At 54.5% G+C, this 17,731-nt stretch overlaps 1 protein-coding gene and 1 long non-coding RNA gene across 9 annotated transcripts in view; both read right to left on the reverse strand.

Moving 5' to 3' along the window:
- LOC107054087 overlaps positions 1 to 17,731 on the reverse strand; it is a 301,151-nt gene that overhangs the window by 81,581 nt on the left and 201,839 nt on the right. For all 8 annotated transcript variants that reach the window (XR_006930987.1, XR_006930991.1, XR_006930985.1 and 5 more), the window contains one exon: positions 12,392 to 12,661. This is a non-coding gene — a long non-coding RNA (uncharacterized LOC107054087). The remainder of the gene's footprint in view (positions 1 to 12,391; positions 12,662 to 17,731) is intronic.
- SOX2 (SRY-box 2) lies at positions 1,043 to 3,506 on the reverse strand. Its single transcript, NM_205188.3, has one exon. The coding sequence runs from the start codon at positions 3,132 to 3,134 to the stop codon at positions 2,187 to 2,189; it is 948 nt and encodes a 315-aa protein (NP_990519.3). The 5' UTR covers positions 3,135 to 3,506; the 3' UTR covers positions 1,043 to 2,186.

The following is a 17,731-nucleotide window of genomic DNA, read 5'->3' on the forward strand; positions in this document are numbered from 1 at the left end:
GAGAAAGAAAAGCTGAGCCACACTCGTACCCGGCCTGTGCCTAAGCAAACCGCCACGTCCGTGCCTCCAAGCACAACAGCCACGAGCAGGACACGCGACCGCTTCGCAATCACAGCCCCCCACTTCCTCGGGCGCCGTATTCCTCCCGTGCCTATCCGCACCTCCCCACGCGCAGTCCCGAGGCGGCCGCAGGCGCGTTGACAGCGCGGACCCACGCGGGGCCGCCCGGGGGCCGAGGGGCTGCGCCGCCGTTCCCCTCCCGCCGCCCCCGCCGGGCCGGGCCGGGCCCGGCCAGCAACGAGCGGCCCTCGGCGGCGGCGGTTCCGAGCGCACGAAGTGGAACTCTACCTGGCACCGACGGCGGAGCTCTCCTCCTATCTGGCGGGCGCCAGCGCTTCTCTTTGGGGCTTGCGACCGGCTGCAGAGATTGTCCGAATTGGGGCTACACCGCGCTGGCAATTTAAGAAATAGGATTCAAGAAAGAGCTGTGATTTCGCGTGCGAGTCTCCGCCGTCCGCCCGTCTCGTTTTGTCCTGCTCGTTTGCGCCGCTTTTCTCGTTCCTTACCTTTGCCCGGCCGAGCCCCCCCCGCCCCCACCTCTCACCTCCTCCTGCGCTGCCCCGGAGCGAGGAGCGGAAACTTTGGCAAGTGCGGAACAAAGGCAGCGCTCGGGCCCCGCAGCCGCACTGCAGCCCCGCGCCGCGCCCCGAAGGCCCGCACGGCTCCGAGCGGCACCGCCGGGCGCGGAGGGAGCGCGGATGCCCCGGCAACAAGTGGCCCACGGGACGGGACCGGACGGGACCGGGGCCTCCGCTCCGCACCGCCGTGCCCCGAGGACGGTCGTTCCGGTAAAGCGTATCGCGCTGGGTCCCTCTCTATCCATACGTATAAAAATATTCATGCCTCGGTATACGGCTGCATTATTTATAACAGTCTGTCGGCCGCGGGGATACCTTCCTCTGATGAATTATTGAAAAATAAAAAAACCAAAACCAAAAAGCCAGCTTGCGGTACAAAAATAAATCCAACACTCAAACGGAACTTCAGTGTCCATATGTCAAAAATTTATTTATCTCAAACTGTGCATAATGGAGTAAAAACTTAACTTGAATATGTACCTGTTATAAGGATGGTATTAGTTCAAATATATACATGGACTGTCGGCAGACTGATTGCAAATAATACAGAGCCGAATCTTTAAAATACAACTACGGAAAATGAGGAAAAAAAAAAAAAAGAACTTAAAATATCATCACAATAAATGTACAGAAATATTACAAACCAGAGGAAAATCTTTCAAACACAGTAATTTCAGGTTGGGGTTTTTTTGTTTTTGTTTTTGTTTTTTTTTTTTCCTTTTCTCTGAACGGGATGAAGTCTGGAAACAAAAAAGTTATTATAAATTAACAAACGGCGTGTGAACCTTCATGGCATTTTTTTTTGCTTTTTAACAAGAAGTAAAAAATAAAATAAAATAAAATAAAGTAAAATAAAATAAAATAAAATAAAAACGTCGTACATCGAAGCGTTTGCCCTCGCCCAGCAAACCAAGCCCACGGTTCGCCAGTCTTCTTCCTACCGCTTTTGCCTTTTGTACAATTTCTAAAACAATTTCAACGTCCAAATGCTGCAAAATAATTCCCTCTCCTCCCGCAGCTGCCGTCAGCGGAGCTGCCACGGCCACGGTGCTCCACGGAGAGTCTGTGTGTAAAAAACCACTCGCGAATTCTCGGGTTTGATTTGTCCCCTCTCCCTATGACCGATGGACATTCTGATTGCCATGTTGAGTTTGATAAATACTGTACAAAAGTTGCCTGCAAATATTAAAACGTTCTCCTCTCCGCTCTTTGAGTCTAGCTCTAAATATTACCGGTAAAGACTTTTGCAAACTTCCTGCAAAGTTCCCACCGTTCTCACTAGAACTTTTAAAAAGTTTTGTGTAGTCGCTTCCCCTCCGAGATCTATACAGGTTCCTTTGTCGGCTTTATTTCTGCCCCCCCGCCCCCCTCCCCTCCCCCCCCCCGCCCCGTTTTCTCTGTACAAAAATAGTCCAAAAAAAAAAAAGAAAAAAAAGAAAAAAAAAAAGGTCCAGAATTTCTAATAAAAGTTTTTTGTTGTTGTTGTTTGTTTTGTTTTGTTTAGTTCTCCTTCCCCCCCCCACCCCCGCCCCCCCCGGCCCCTTTGTCTTACATATGTGATAGAGGGAGTGTGCCATTAATGGCTGTGCCAGGAACAGGTGCACTCTGGTAGTGTTGGGACATATGAAGTCTGCTTGGGGCAGCTGGTTCTGGTACTTCAGCACCTGGTAGATACATGCTGATCATGTCCCGAAGGTCCCCGGCTTGGCAAGGAGCCCTCGAATGAGACGAGGAGGTGACTACGGGGGGACTGGAGCTGGATTCCGTCTTGACCACCGAGCCCATGGAGCCCAGGGCCATGCCCGGGGTCCCTTGCTGGGAGTACGACATGCTGTAGGTAGGCGATCCGTTCATGTACGTCTGCGAGCTGGTCATGGAGTTGTACTGCAGGGCGCTCACGTCGTAGCGGTGCATGGGCTGCATCTGCGCCGCGTTGTGCGCGTTCAAGCCCGGGTGCTGCGGGTAGCCGAGCTGCTCTTGCATCATCCCATAGCCTCCGTTGGTCCAGCCGTTCATGTGCGCGTAACTGTCCATCCTCTGGTTCACCCCAGCTCCCAAGGTGGCCCCAACCCCTACCCCGGTCGTCATGGTATTGGTGCCCGGCGCCAGTAAGCCCCCTGGCAACGTGTACTTATCCTTCTTCATCAGGGTCTTGGTTTTCCTCCGGGGTCGGTATTTATAATCCGGGTGCTCCTTCATGTGCAGAGCTCGGAGCCGTTTGGCTTCGTCAATGAAGGGTCTCTTCTCCGCCTCGGATAAAAGTTTCCACTCGGCCCCGAGCCGTTTGCTGATCTCCGAGTTGTGCATCTTCGGGTTCTCCTGGGCCATTTTCCGCCGCTGCCCGCGGGACCACACCATGAAGGCGTTCATGGGGCGCTTGACCCGGTCCGGGCTGTTCTTCTGGTTGTTCGCGGCCGAGTTGGAGTTGCCTGTGCCTCCCCCCGAAGTTTGCTGGGGGGCGGGAGGTTTCAGCTCGGTTTCCATCATGTTGTACATTCAAACTACTTTAGCCTGGAACCAGCCCGGAGCGGAGAAGCGGAGCGGCGGCGGCGAAGTCCCAAGCCGGACTTTTTTTTTTTTTTTTTTTTCCTAGGGAGGGGTATGAAAGGGGGGAGGGGGACTCCCCAAAACCACACTTGGATCGAGATCAGAATCTTCCTCTTCGCTGATGGATTAATAATGCTAATAACTGCTATTATTACCGCCGGAGCCTCGGATTTAAAAAACTTCTTCCTCCTTTTTCCCTTTTCTCTGCCTGCCGCCCTCTCTCTCTCCCTCTCTCTCTCTCTCTCCACCTCGGTCTTAAAGAGCCAGCAAACTACTTTACCCCCTTTTGCAAACACACACACTCTCTCTCTCTGCCTTGACAACTCCTGATACTTTTTTGAACAAGTTAATAGACAACCATCCATGTGATGGGGGCTTGTCAGGGAATAAATGCGTTCGCCCCGGCCAATCAGCGCTCGGCGGCTCCGCCACTGAGGACAAGTCTCTACCCCTGGTTTTGCATGAAACGGGGCGGGGGCTCTCAGCCGCCGGGACGGCGCGGCGGGGGGGGCGGGCCCAGGGCCGGCCCAGGCAGCCACTGGGAAGCCTTTGTATCTCCCCTTCCAGCAACAGGTCACACACGCCTTTTGGAGGAAGTGGGTAAACAGCATTGTTGCTACGTTGTTGGTTTTTTGTTGTTGTTGTTTTTTAAGTTGATGTCGGGAGAAGCCATAGGGGGAGCGGGAACGGCTTCCCCTCGACCCCGCGCCCCGTTGCGAAGTGTCCCCTGAGCCGTCCGGCTGCGTGCGCAGCGCTCGCCCCGTCCGCGGGGAGCGAAGCCCCTGACCCGGGGCCGCCCCGCCGAAAGGAGCCGAGCGGGCCCCGCGCAGAACGGGGCCGGGCCGTGCCCTTCTCTCTCCTTCCTTCCAACCCGGAGGTGCCCGCTGGAAGCGGGAGCGGAGGTCCCCCGACGGCCCTCCCCGCAGAACGCGGTGCGCGGCCTGCAGCCCCGGGACGCGCCCCCTGTGCGACGCTGGGTGGGCGCGCCGGGCGGGGGGGCGGCCCGCAGGAACAAATAGGTAGTTTTGTTTCTCTTGTTGTCGCTACACGGGGCCGCACAAAGCCCCGGCTAAGTTTACTTCCACTCTCTTGTTGGGATCTTTGTTGCTAAAACGCACTTGACGACAAAGGAAGGAGGGGAGAGAAAGGGGGGTGGGGGGGGGGGGCGCTTCCCGGCCCCGCTCTACGCGCTGCCGCGCCCCGACGGCGCTGTTTTGCCCGCGGCCGCGCTCCCCGGCAGCGCCGAGGCCCCCCGAGAAGGGCCCCCCGAGAAGCGCGGCCCCGCGCAGGGGCGGGTTGGGGCCGGGGCAGCGCCCGGGCGCCCCGCGAGGGCTCAGCCGCGGCACTGCGGCGCCCCCTGCCGGCACGGTGCGGAGCGGCGGGAGCCGGGGCGGGGGGAAGGGAGCGGCCGTGCCCCCCCCCGTCCGGGTAACGCGCAGAAAAAGTGAGGCGGGCGAGGGTGCATCTCTGGATTATGCAAATAAACGCTATCGGCTTTAACGCGTGTAATTCGAAGGTGTATATATAACCTGGAGAGATGTGACGGGTTGAAAGCGTCGGAAAACGGGCGCGCGTTGCGGGATGCGCACACCGCGGTGATGCGCGATTTCTGCGCGACCCGACTGCCCCCGCGCTCCCACGGCCGCTGAAAGCTCTCTTATTGGTCGTGCCCGGGGCCCGCGGTTGATAACAACATTCCAAATCATAATGATAATAATGCAATCTCGGGGATAATTAAGTTTGAAAAGCGGGGAGGAGTGGGCGGCGGTGCTGTAACAAACGGATACCGGAGCGCGGCTCTGCGCGGGGCCGGGCCCCTTCCTCACCGCGTTTATCGCACCCATAAAGGGTGGGAATTGCCCAGCGAGTGCGTTATCGGGCGGTATTTACAGCTTCGTTTGAACTAACTGCTTTAATTATCGACGCAATGAACTGTATCTGGCGTATCTACATCGTAACGCGCTCTAGAAAACGAGGTGAGGGCCGTCCGGCTCCCCGAGGAGCCGCCTCCTGCGCTGGGGGCGGTGGGTGCGCGGAGGAACACGGCCGGACCCCGCGGCTCCGCGCACGGCCGCACGGCGCTGGGGGAGCCGCGCGGGGATGCTTCGGTCCGAGCGGATTTATAAACCCGCTCCCTTCGGTGTAATTTATGGAAATGCAAAGCGGTCGCATTAAGCAAATAGTCCGCAAACGTCCTCGGCGATGGGCTCTGCGGCACACGCACTCTTATTTCCAGGTTATGCGTTTCTTTAAAAGAAAATGAACGTTAACGACTTGGATTTTGCGTATTTATTGTGCTAATAATCGCCGATTCTCTCTGAGCCCCGAGGATACAGCCTATCGGGTTAACTGTATCGGAAAGAATATACGCATTTTCATATTATTTTTCCGAACCTGCCAGTAACCAATCTAAGCAAACTATTAAGCGGTCTTGTGGAGATGGAAGATTGCAGCTCCATTTTTTGTCCTTAGCTGCAAATAGAGGTTTAACTTGCAGTAATTAGGTGAGAACTAGCCAAGCATCTTACTATTATGATGCTTGTTAAAAACGCTTCTTTTCTGCATCTGCATTTGAGTGTGTTCCCCTCCACTCTTAATCTTCTTATGGAAATGAAGGCGAACGGCAGGGAACCTGCAGAGACTTAGAGAATGTCCTTGTTAACTGGAATTTCTCAGCATTGCTAATTAGCAGAGTTTGACGACCACCAGTATTGGGGAAAGCTCTGTTTAGCCACTCACAAACCCTTCCGAGGAAGAGCAGACTAATTTTATTTTGTAATTAAAATCTGAAAAGGGCCCTATTTGACAGTTAGGGCTATGAGAGTTTTATCTCCCTGTGAAATAATTACTGCCTTGATAACTCAATTTTCCGCAAAATGTCAACTCTGAGCTCCAAAAGTTTTAATTTCATTACGTTAAAAAAAAAATGCCGAAGACGAAAACGTACAGAGAAATTTCCTCTCCCCCCTCTCCCTCCGCAGAGCCGAAGTTCCCCGGGAAGTTCCTCACACGACCCCACGCCCCAATCCCGGGGGACTTCAGCTATCGAGGGTGGGGAGAAACACCCCGAGTGGTCCCCGCAATTCACTGAACCCATTTCGAGTGGGTCCGGGCCCATGGAAGGGCAGGGCAGGGGGGGCCTTCAGCCTCCTGCACGCTCCCCAAATGACGAAAACGCCACATTTTCTCCAGCAAACAATTCCACGACGGTGACGGACAGACGCAGCGACAACCTGGGGGCACTTAAAAGGGGGGACAAAAAAGAAGAAGAAGAAAAAAAGCTCCACCAAACTTTAGAAGTTGGGGCCGTGCTCAGAGCCGGCCCGCACCCCGTCGGGCCCCGCACCCCGCCGGCACGGGGCCACCCTCTCGGCGCGGCCCGGAGGGCGAGGGCGGCCGCTGGGGGAACGCGGTGGGGAGCGAGGCGCTGGAGCAAGTGTAATCCACTCTGCTTGCGTTTGGGATATTTTATTATTATTTAAAACGGTTTAATCTGCTTTTTGTCCCTGCCTGTCCAGCAAGTAGCCCGATTGTCGCTCTCAGAAGTGGCATTACACGTACAAACGATCGAGGGGGGTGAGGCGCAAACCTGCGTCCAGCCCCAATTTCGCCCAATAATTTCATTCAAGGGCTCTAAGGACCCTTGAAAGCCGGGGAATGCGGAGGGAGCTCCGCGTTGCTCCCGGCGTCCCCTTTCATCCCCCTTCTCCCCAATGGAACCGCCGGGCGAGCACACGTGCGGGCGGCCCGTGGCCCCGCAACCGCTCCGCGCCGCGCTCCGGGCCCGGCTGTGCCTGCCGGCGGTCCGCTCCGAGCCGCCCCTCGGGCACCGCCCGCCCCGCGACCACCGCCTCCAGCAGCTGTGCTGCTACTTTGAGCGGCGTTAAGGAAAAAAAAAAGGCATCAACACAGCGTTAAAGAAAAAAAAAATCGAAAAGGAAATAAGAGGGAGCGGCCCCACCTTTCTTCTGTGGGGCCATAAGAGAAATTTAAAAATATACTCATAAAGCTGAGATGATGGGACGGGTTGAAGGTACACAATAAACATCAGCAAAGCCGGCTCACGCACACACACCAGCGCTCCAAGCCGCTTTCAGAAGGCTTCCAGCGAGCGGAGAGGCCGTGTGTCCAAACCTGCTCTGCTCCCAGGGCTCCAGAAACAGCCCTCCGACTCTGGGTGACTCTTCCCCGCATCTCGAACACCCCTCCCCGGCCCTCCATCCCGGAGCAGAGCAGAATGGAAGCCGTTATTATTATTATTTTACGTGACCTTAAAAATAAAACAGAAAACCAAGCAGCAGCGGTGAGGATGAGGTCGGGAATTGCTGCGTGCCATGGGGTGAGACGGCCGCCGGGCGCAGGCCGGCACGGCACCCCCTGAGCGCGGCCCTTCTGGGCACTCTATTTCAAGTTATCTTTCCTTCCTAGTTTTATAAGAACAAATGAGTTTTCTTTTCCCATTGTAGTTGAATGAACTCATGTATATTAAACACAAAACCCCTCCTGAAGAACGCTAACTGCTTTGCCTAAACCCACAAAGGCACAAAAATCCAGAGCTGAAGGTTTCCAGTTTCTGAATAAGTCCCCTCAGCTCTCTCAGGCGCGCAGGAAGGAGAGATTGGGACCTTTTTCTGAAAGTTTTCATGCCTGGAAGGGGCCATCTCGCACAGAAATCCATTGTCTTTTGCCAAAGCTGAGGTTTCTATTTTATTTCCCTCGTTCCCCCTCACCATCTTTCTATTGACTGAAGAGAAAAAAAAGGTGTAGAAACGCGTCTGTGCATGGGATCACACGTGTCGCCCAAATCAAATGAAGTCCTCTTTGGCCCCGGAGCAGTTTTGATGGAATTATTCCGACTCCCGCATTGAATTCGCGACGTTTCCCAAAGAAGCTCTCGCGGATTCAATGGGAACGCCTGAGGCACAGCCCGGGGTGCTTCAAGGTTGCACCTCAAACCCTGGAATCCCGAGGCACGGTTTGAAAAGTACATTAAAAAAAATAATAAAGAAAAAGAAAGAAAGAAAAAAAGCAATGTCTTTCCAGTGACTCTCAGATCACTGACACGATCGCCCATAATGGAGCCAAGACGGTGACTTTTATCTCGCTGTTCCTCATAGTCCTTAATTTGGAGCTCATTGACAGGACAGACGGTAATGACACTTTCAGAACTGTTATGGTCTGGAGTGACAATCTCTCCATCTCGTCCATGGTTTATTGACACCATGGGCTCATTGTGACAACTTAGGCTTGTGATTTCAGAATTCTCAAGTGACGGGCTCGTTGGGGGGGTTTTAATTCAAATTATAGACTAGCTGTCTATATTGTGAATTCATATTTAGACGGCGCTTAATCGGAGCAGAGAGATGGTGCTATAAATAATACCATCAGCGCTTCCCATGTGTCTATCTGCTGTCCTCTGCCCCAGGATGACCCGAGAGAGCCTTTTCAGGAGGGAGCCCGGCTGCTCCCCGGCATCCCTCGTAGGGCTTAGGCCTGTGTGTGGGGACAAGGAGAACCTTAAGGGCACATGAAAAATCTGAACCCCCGGGTTGGGTTGCGGTGTGATGTCACAGGGGAATGGGGCTGCTCCCAGCACCCCTCTGCCCAAGACGGGCTTGCAGCAGCCGTGCCTGGGGATGGGGAGGAGAAAGGAAAGGTAGAGTGAGCAAATCTGCCCCGCATCCCGGTTGCTTTTAGGGTTTGTTTCCTTCACTCTTCTGCTCCTCGAGAGCTGGAGGAAATGTGGACATCCATAAAGCCTACTTCCAAAAGACATACGTAAAGTAAAACCGCACTTTACCGCCAAGTGGGGACGAAAGAGGACAAGCACGGAGCGGCCCCCCACCCCCCGCTGCCAGGTGCGTGCCACCCCCGGCTCCCTCCCGGCTTTAGGATCGACCCGCAGCTGGCACCGAGCGAGCCCGGGAAGCGCTCCTGTTGTGGTTACAGCCTCACTCTATCCGCCAACTTCTGCCCCTCGGAGGGGAGACTTTACGAGCCCTTTACAGCCCCCTCAGCACTGCTGTTTCCAGGGGAGCCCCAGCAGCCCCGCTCCGGGTCCGGGTTAATCATTCACACTGCTGCAGGAGTCACTGCGTTTTTTGCAAAGCGCTTCCTGACGTTACAACGTGTGTACCAACCGCTCGGTATTTTTTCCGTTTCCTGTGGTAATTGACATATAATATCTCTGTTTATAGCCTGCTTGACAGATTCATACAGATGTATATTTTTGCTTAATTTCAGAGTTATATATACCCAACGTGCACCGAGGAAAGAAACAGTAAAGGAAATCTGGGAATTCCGTTGTGCAGAAATCTGCGCAGGGCTCTTGCTATTATTTATAGAAAATGCGATGTCTTTATTTTGGGACACATTGGGAGTCTCAAGCGGAGATCAAACCGAGAGAACGGAGCGCGCATACTCTGCGCGACAAACAATGATCCTTAAAAACACCAATTCGTACTTAATGTCGAAAGCGAAAAGTTTACTGTGAGACGCACGGCCATGGGAATCATTTCATAGAAGAAATGCGGCATTACGGCTTTCAAACAGGCTGCTACCAGGAGATACAAAATCACCCCGCTTTAGCAGAAATCATTTGGTTCCCATTAGCGTTCCGCCCCGCACGCAGGACGCACAAATCGCGGTCAGTTAACACCGCACCTCGCAAACACCGTGCAGATGCCTATAAAATAAGCGGTGAATTCATGTAAAAGTTGGTGACAATGCGGCACTTCGCATATTTTGGCTGATGGTTTTGTAACACGCAGCTGTCCTTTAAATCTGTCAACAGAGAGGAAGAAACCCCCCACTCCACGCATTCACTGAAGATAACGCTTCTCCTTTTCCAGGAATCGGGGGAGGGGGGGTTATTTTGCTCTCTTTTTTTTTTTTTTTTTTGGAAGGGAGGAGGAAGACGACTTCATCGCTTCGCCTTAAAATATGACATTTGCGAACATTTTGCCTTAATGAAACATGAAACGGAACCGCCGAGCTCTGCTCGCAAGTAACACCTGTCAGTGCGACTTAGCTCCAGCGCCTCGGGGGGAAATCACAACCACAGCATCCGGAAGGCTGCAGTGTCCCGACAGCAGCGGCAGTGGGGGACGAGGGATTTGCCCACTGCCACCCACTACCGCGGCGCGGTCCCGCAGCGGCACATTGGCCGGGCGACAGCGGCATACGCGGACGCTTCGCCAAGGACGGGGCTTTAGGCAGCTCTGCTCACACATACATCGGTGCCATTATGTTTAATGTCTGTGCAGCCACAGAGCTCGATCTGGAGGCGCTTTCCCTTCCCGTGATTTCCGGGCTCTCTCTCACCCCCCACCTCCCCACGCTCACACCCAGCACCGCTCCGCTCCGCGCCCCGCTCGCCGCCGAGCCGCGGTTCCTCCGCCAGGTCCCCGCGGGCGGCTCCGGGCGCGGCCGACAGGGGGCGCCGCAACCCGCGCTCAGCGCCGCCTCCCGCCCGGCGCGGCCCCGGAAGAGGGGGAGAGCCCGGAGAGGAGCGGGGTCGAGTGCGGATCTTCAGGCTCGGCAGATAAAAGAGATTAAAGGCTAAATTCCCTCTCTCTCTTTTTTTTTTTCCTTTTTTTTTTTTTTTTTTGGTAGCAATTTTAACCAACCACGAAAACGCAGAGCTTTTATCCTTTGATGTGTCTCAGAAAGAAACTGTTACATCAGTTGTGAAATTACATCGTTTCGGAGCCGGCCGTGGAGTGGGAAAATAATTTAATTAAAAATAATCATAATACGAGGACCCGAGCTTCCGCTGAGGCACTTAACGGCTGACACGTACCCTCCGTCTCGTCTCTCCCAGCGCTCCCGATGCCGCTGCATGGGAGGAATTAAACCCACATAACCCGGCGGGTCGGGGCTGTCCCCTCGGGGCCGCACAAAGCAGCGCTCGCCCCGCGGCACACGGTGCTCTCTGACCACATTAAGCAGAAATAAAATGGTACCCGGCTGCCCACTTTCCCCCTGCTACAAAAACTCTTCACCTGTATTTAAATAGCACGTCTTTAATTACAGCGGTTGGGGATGTATGAGGCTGAAATGAAATTAGCAGTCATTACCAGTCCTTTAACTCCGTGGTGCTTTTGATCAGCACTAAATTAGCTTTCCAGTCCTAACAAAGGCTCTATAGCAAGCAGTGGGCTGTAAATAAGACAGCTCGACCTGCCCTCAACACCTTTTCTCTTGTCAATCACAGCTCTATAATTCAGCCCAAGATTAACCTTTATCTACCAAATTCTTACCCCAAAAAACAGAGGGGGGGGGGGGGGGGGGGGAGGGGGGGAGGACGGAGGAGGGAAGAGGGGGAAAACCCAACCATAACTTTGCTAACTGTAACTAAAAAGAGCCTCCCTTTAAGTGGCATTATAATGAACCAAAATGTCAAAATCGATCATTTCCAGCCCAAATTGCAGTGCACCGGGAGGCAGCGTTAGGCGCAGGCAGTGACACGCATCGATTGACTCGCAACTTCCCCGGGCACGGCCTCTTCGCCCAGCGAGGGCTCTGCCCAGGGACGCCCCGCGTTTCCTCTCGTGTACGTGTACCCCGTTTCCCAGCGCACGGCTCTGCGCGGATCCCCGCGCGGCCGCAGACCCCCCAGCGTCCCTCCTTTCCTCGGGAGCGCCCCCGGAGCCGCCGCGCAGAAGGGGAGCGGCGGGAGGGTGCGGGCCGCGGGCCGCCGGTAGGGGGCGCCAAAGCGCAGGCGCCGCGGGCGCCGCGCCAGCGCTGCTGCGCGCCCGTTGCGCGCCCAGGTAACCCCCGCAGCGCGGCCGCCCCCAGCCCCCGCGGAGCGCCTCCGCCGTTCCCCGGACAGCGCAGCGCAGCGCCGGCGTGACTCAAACGACCGCCGCCCCGCAGCGGAACCTGGCACCGCCGAAATTGCGGCCCCGGCCGAGGCGGCCCGCGGGGACCCCTCGGTCCGTGCGCGCCGGCGTAGGGGCGGGCAGCGCGGGGCCGGCAGCGCGGGGCGGCCTCGGGCGGCTCCGCTCCTGCTCGGCGCTCCGGTCGCAAAGCGGCTGCCGCGCAGTTGCAGGCAAACCCAAACCCGCGCGCGAGTCCCTCAGTGTAACGCCGTCCAGCTCGGAGCGGCGGGCGCTAAGCGACAGCGGTATTTCTCCGTCGTTTTAAAGGTCACGGGGGAGGAAGGGGGAAACCCGTGAATGTCAAAGTTGTGGTGCAGTACTCACATGTCGGTGCCAGCGCAGGGTGGTGGCGGTTAGCGGTTTGATTGGCAGCTTCGAGCGAAAGTCCGCGCGGACTCCCGAGCCCGAGTCAGCCGCGGGGCTGGGAGCACTTCTCACCGGACAGAGGCAGCTGCAGGCAGCCCGCACGTCCCCGCTCCTCTCCTCCTCCAGCCAGGACGGAGAATGAATCCATTTCGGCTTTTCTTCCCCCGGCTCTCCTTCCGTTTGCCTACACGTCCTCCAAGTCCTAGCCCTAGCTTTTAACTGCGGTCCCTGGAACAAGAGGGGAAAAAATCGTTTATGGCTTAAAAAATCCAAATGGCTGATTTTGTGTGTGTTATAAGAATGCACCCGCGACAACAAAAAAGTCACTTCTCTGTCCCCCACCGTACAGCAGAAGAATAATAAAAAAGCTTTATATTTTTGCAGTGGGTATTCAAAGATAATTTGATGCCATTGTTTCTGCTACAGATGGTTCTTTTTAATACAATAACACTGCTCTTTGTGCATACTACACACAATAAAAATCGAAAGCGTTCTCCTGAATAACCATTTTGTTCTCGCTTGTATACAGGCCAACAAAAGCTGCCGTGAGGTAATGGGTTCTGTTTATTGAAGCCATAGAATAGAGGTTTGATAAAGATTTTTGTATATAGGGGGAAAAAAAATTAAAATGAAGACCTCGCAAGGTCGAGCCGATCCCCGCGTATTTACTACTACTGAAATATTTTATCAATATATTTCTTTGACTTGCAGCTGCAGGGTTCCCCCCACCTCCCCCCACCCTCAGCTCAGCCCAAACATCTGTTTCTCTGAATGTGGGGAGCTCCGCAGCCGCAGCGGCCCCTCCGACCCGGACTGTGGGGCAGAGAGGGGCACAGCGGCCCCGAGGCGAAGGCAGAGGAGCCGCGAGAAGCGGGGCCGAACAGCGCGTGTGCGCATCTCTGCGCGCGTCGTTTGGCGACCTGCCGTCCCCGCGCACGAACGCGCACCCCGGGAGCAGCTCCCGGCGTGGGAACGGGGCCGACCTCGTTCCGTCGGCCCCCGCTCGTCCCTGCACGCCGGGAGCCTCTCCGACCCCTCCGCAGCTGCCGAGCTGCAGCCCCGGGGCGCACCGTGCGGGTGGGGGCAGCGAACTGCCGCGGAGTTCTCGTGCCCCGCCAACTTTGTGCCGAGTAATGAATACACGAGCAGCGCTCCGAGGGAAAAATGGACAGCACGGAACCGGCGAGAAGCGCAGCTGGGAAATGCTTTCCCGGGTCCAGAATAGCGCGCCCGAAGCGCTGCCCGTTGCCCGCTTCTAAACGCGGTTGAGACTGTAGCGAGCAGAGGAGAGCCCCGAAGCCAAAGAAAGTGCTTAGACAATGGGGCTCTGCGGGAAAGTTGTTAGGCAGTGCCTGTGTTTGTCTACCTTTCTATAGGAATTAATGCCACAGTGCTCTGTGCCTCTGTAGCCGGGACTGACAGTAATCCACCTCTGTGACTTCTGCCCTTTGTGTTTTCACAAAACTCGGCTCACTTGTAGCACGACAACAGCACGGAATAATGACTTTAACCTTCAAACATTCTTTAATTAGCTTTTTCAGCAGACGCAAAGATGCCCAAATGAGCCCTTTGACAAAAACTGACCCGCGCCTTCCAATTCTACTTTCACTTTTGGGACTAAGACGTTATTGGTTCCCAACTCGTCTGAAGTCATCTAATAAGGGATTATTTAGGAACTATTACCCACACGCCAATTAAAGCCTCTCCGATGAAATTCGGGAGACAAAGATAAGCATCAAAACGGAAAATTAAACTATTTGCGCATAGCTTGTTTTTCAACAACCCATTTTCTATCTCAGGATAAACATCTTCGCGCCGGCTCGCCCCAGCCGAGCGGGGAGGGAGCGGGGAGCGACGCCGAGGCGGCTCCGAGCGGCCCCGGGGCGGTGGCCGCGTTCCCTCCGCTCCCCGCACGGCCGCTCCGCTCGGTCCCGGGCCCCTCCAGCCGCCCCGTGCCGCCCCTCGGCCCCCGCTGCCAGCGGACGGGGGCACTGCTCTGCCCGGGCTTAACGCCCAGAGGGCAGCGGAGCGCACATAAGAGACCTCCTATCACTGCACCTCTAAGCGCGAAGGAAAAAAAATGTCAGTGGCGCAAGAACCCAAACGTGCCAAAGTTGGGGAAATCGTGCAAGTGCTTTCCTAAACACTGGGCAACATTAGGGAAGAAAGTGCCGCTTCTATAGAAGAGGTATTTTGTTACTCACAGCAGTGAAGGAAAGGGATTAGTAGGAAAGGCGCGTTTCGCTACCTATAGAGGTGCTTTGGGTTAAATGGGAACCGGGCTCTGAGCAGTTTAATACGGACTTAGCGGGGAAAGATGATTTTTTTTTTTTTTTTCAGACAAAGCATCCCGATGGCTCAGAAATTGCACGTCGTTCTTAACAGCTGTATACAGCTCTTGGAGAGAGTTTCCAAGCAAATTACAGCAGCGTCCTACAGCAAGCTGACAAAGAGATTCCGGGAATGCCAAGCACCGAGGAGGGAAACACGAATCCCTCTCTCTTTAGCCCGAAGCACGAAATTGGCTTAAAGCTCATTTTGCTGATAGCCGGAAACGAAATCATCAGCGCGTGGGACCGGGCGGCTGCAACTTTCAGATGCGCGGGATCAACGTGTGACACCTCCTCGGGGAGGGGGAATAACCAAGAAGAAAAAAAAAAGGAAAACGCGTGAACCGCGGGCTGGAAGGGCTCTGAGGGAAACTCACATCCCAACACGCCTTTCTCGCCCCGCGCGGCACCGATACGCGTAAGCTGTGTCCCGAAACCGCTCCCACGGGATGGGAAATTGAATGTCATAGAACCACAGAGTGGTATTTTGGTTTTCACAATTCATTTAAGACTCGAGAAACAGAACAGAACAAAACACCTGCATCTAGCAGTATAGATGAAATAGCGCATAACTCCAAATTTACGCAGCAGATCCCTATCTTATCTCACACCGGATACCCGAGCAGTTGGCCAGAGGCGCTCTCTGTAAGAGGCGCTCAGCGACGCCCGACGCACCGCCGCGCCCGGGGAGCAAACGACTCCCGAAGTCGGGCCGCCCCGCCCGGGGCAAGCAGGGCCCCGCGCCAACGAACACCTCGGCACCAGGAGCGCTCTTCCCGTTGCCCGGCCGCAGGCTGCGCGCTCCCGGCGTACACACGGACGCGCTCTGCTCGCCGCGGGTTCGGCTCGGGACGCTCACAGCGGGCACACGGCCGTCCCGCAGCCGCCCCCGAGCGGAGCCGCTGCGCTTCCCGCGCCCCGGAGGACGGCGATGGAGGTGCCCGAAAGGACCCCGGGCCGCGGGGCCGCTCACTCGCGAGTCCTTTCACTGCGTTTCCCTCTTTTCACCAGGGAAAGTTCTCCCGTGCGATCGTTCCCATAAGTTCTCGGCAGCACGCCTTCACTTAAAGCACGTTCGGGCTTTTCTATCCCCATGGCGTGCAGACAGCTCACCAGAATTCACACCCGTTGTACGGACACGCGGTCCTTCGAAGAGCTAGAAAAGCTTCCCACCACCTCACGGTGTTAAAAGGACATTTGTGACAGCAGGTTGTTTGTTTTGTCCTGGGATACGATAGTAAGGAGCCCGCTTAACTGCAAGCAAAGAACACGCAGTCTCCCGAGGAGCTGCAGGTTTGCAGGGCAGGCAGGCCCTTCGCTGTGCAGAAATGTACGTGTGAGCTTCAGCCGTGCCTCCGAAACCTGGAGACTTCTTAGTTGGCTTTTTTTTTTTCCCTCCCCGTGACCGCTCTAAGAGATGCGAAATTGTTCATTCATTATCTCAACATTCACTGCAATATTTCTGCTGCCAATTGCTGTGGATAGCTGCAGTGCCAAATACGCCTTTACTGAAAGATGAGCACAGAGGAAAGGATGCATTTCTCCTGGGAAATAATCTGTTAGCACTTTGCCCACACATCTTAAGGACTCGACAGCTCCCTTTTTTTCAGTCCTTTAGATGGCAACTTTCTCTGGAGTTGGGCTCCTTCCACACTCTGAAGATGAATTTGTCACGGAAGTTAGACTTGTTTCTGATAACTGATACCTTCCTGTGTACGTTCTGTCAACGTATCACAAATACATTGATTCTGAAAATACTTGGGCAAATAACAACAGTAATTTAAAGCAATTTAAATAGTCAATGTGTGTATTTATGCATACAGTATGTGTGTACTTCACATACCTGCACATATGCTACACACTGTGACAGTACACAGTCTATATATGCATGGCACACGATACCTGGCATTCAGAGGACTGAGACCCCTTTCTGCACACACACTTCCACACGTCTGTGGAGTATGCATGTGTTCTTACATCCTAAGTGATAAGAGATCATTCTGAATGCTGAATTCTGAACATATTGCTGTGAGTAAGGTGGCAGTCCCCAAACCACATCAGGTCATTTCTCAGAACTCCTGTCCCATTACACGCTCATTGCTGCTGTCAGCAGCCTGGGACTACGAAGAGACAGAGCCAACCTTGGCAGAGGGCTTCCAGCAACATCCAGAGAACAGTTTCCTGGCACAGTGCTGCCTGGCACTTTGTCATCACTCACTTCAGTTGCAATGTGAATTTGGAGAGGTTATTTTCTCCGTGCTTTCTGTATGGTTTCAGGTAGTCCCTCATCATCACCACCTCACCACAGGGACAGCTGCTGATCTTTAACCCCATTCTCCGTAGCCTGCTATGAGCAGTGACTTGGAGACTCAGTGACTTTAGGAGGTATGTTCAGTTTATGTAGAAGCACCCAGACTCAGAGACTCTCACTGCAGCCGTCACAGGACTCGAGACAGCAATGAGGGTGCAAGGAGGGCCAAAATACACAGTGCTCAACACTTTTTGCTCTGAATGCGGGCAATGAGTACGAACCCCTCCACACAATTTGAAACCCTCTGCCACTGATACAGAGTAGCAGCTCCCAACAGGTCAAAAATCCAGCTGAGGGCTGTGTAGGAGAACGTTAACAAATGAGGATATGCAGAAATGAGGGATATCTATTTGCAGCAGGAAAAGGGCAAACAACTCACACTGCATCTGGCACAGAATTAAAAAGTGTACAACGGATTAGATATCAGCCACTTCTATCAAATCCATGCCCAGGAACCTAGGGGGAGGGAAACACGGAAGAGCAGATGCTTAGAAGGTAAAACACCCCAATTAACCTCATTATCTTTTACAAAACTGTACTATTAATATTCAGGGGTTTTCAAATTACTGTTGTTGTTGTTGAAGAGAATCTGTTGACTACAGCATGTGTTTTGCTGTAGTCTCCCAAATCAGCATTGCCCTTCTTAAGGTCAGGGGA

Source organism: Gallus gallus, chromosome 9 (assembly GCF_016699485.2).
Source record: "Gallus gallus isolate bGalGal1 chromosome 9, bGalGal1.mat.broiler.GRCg7b, whole genome shotgun sequence".
Lineage (NCBI taxonomy): Eukaryota > Metazoa > Chordata > Aves > Galliformes > Phasianidae > Gallus > Gallus gallus.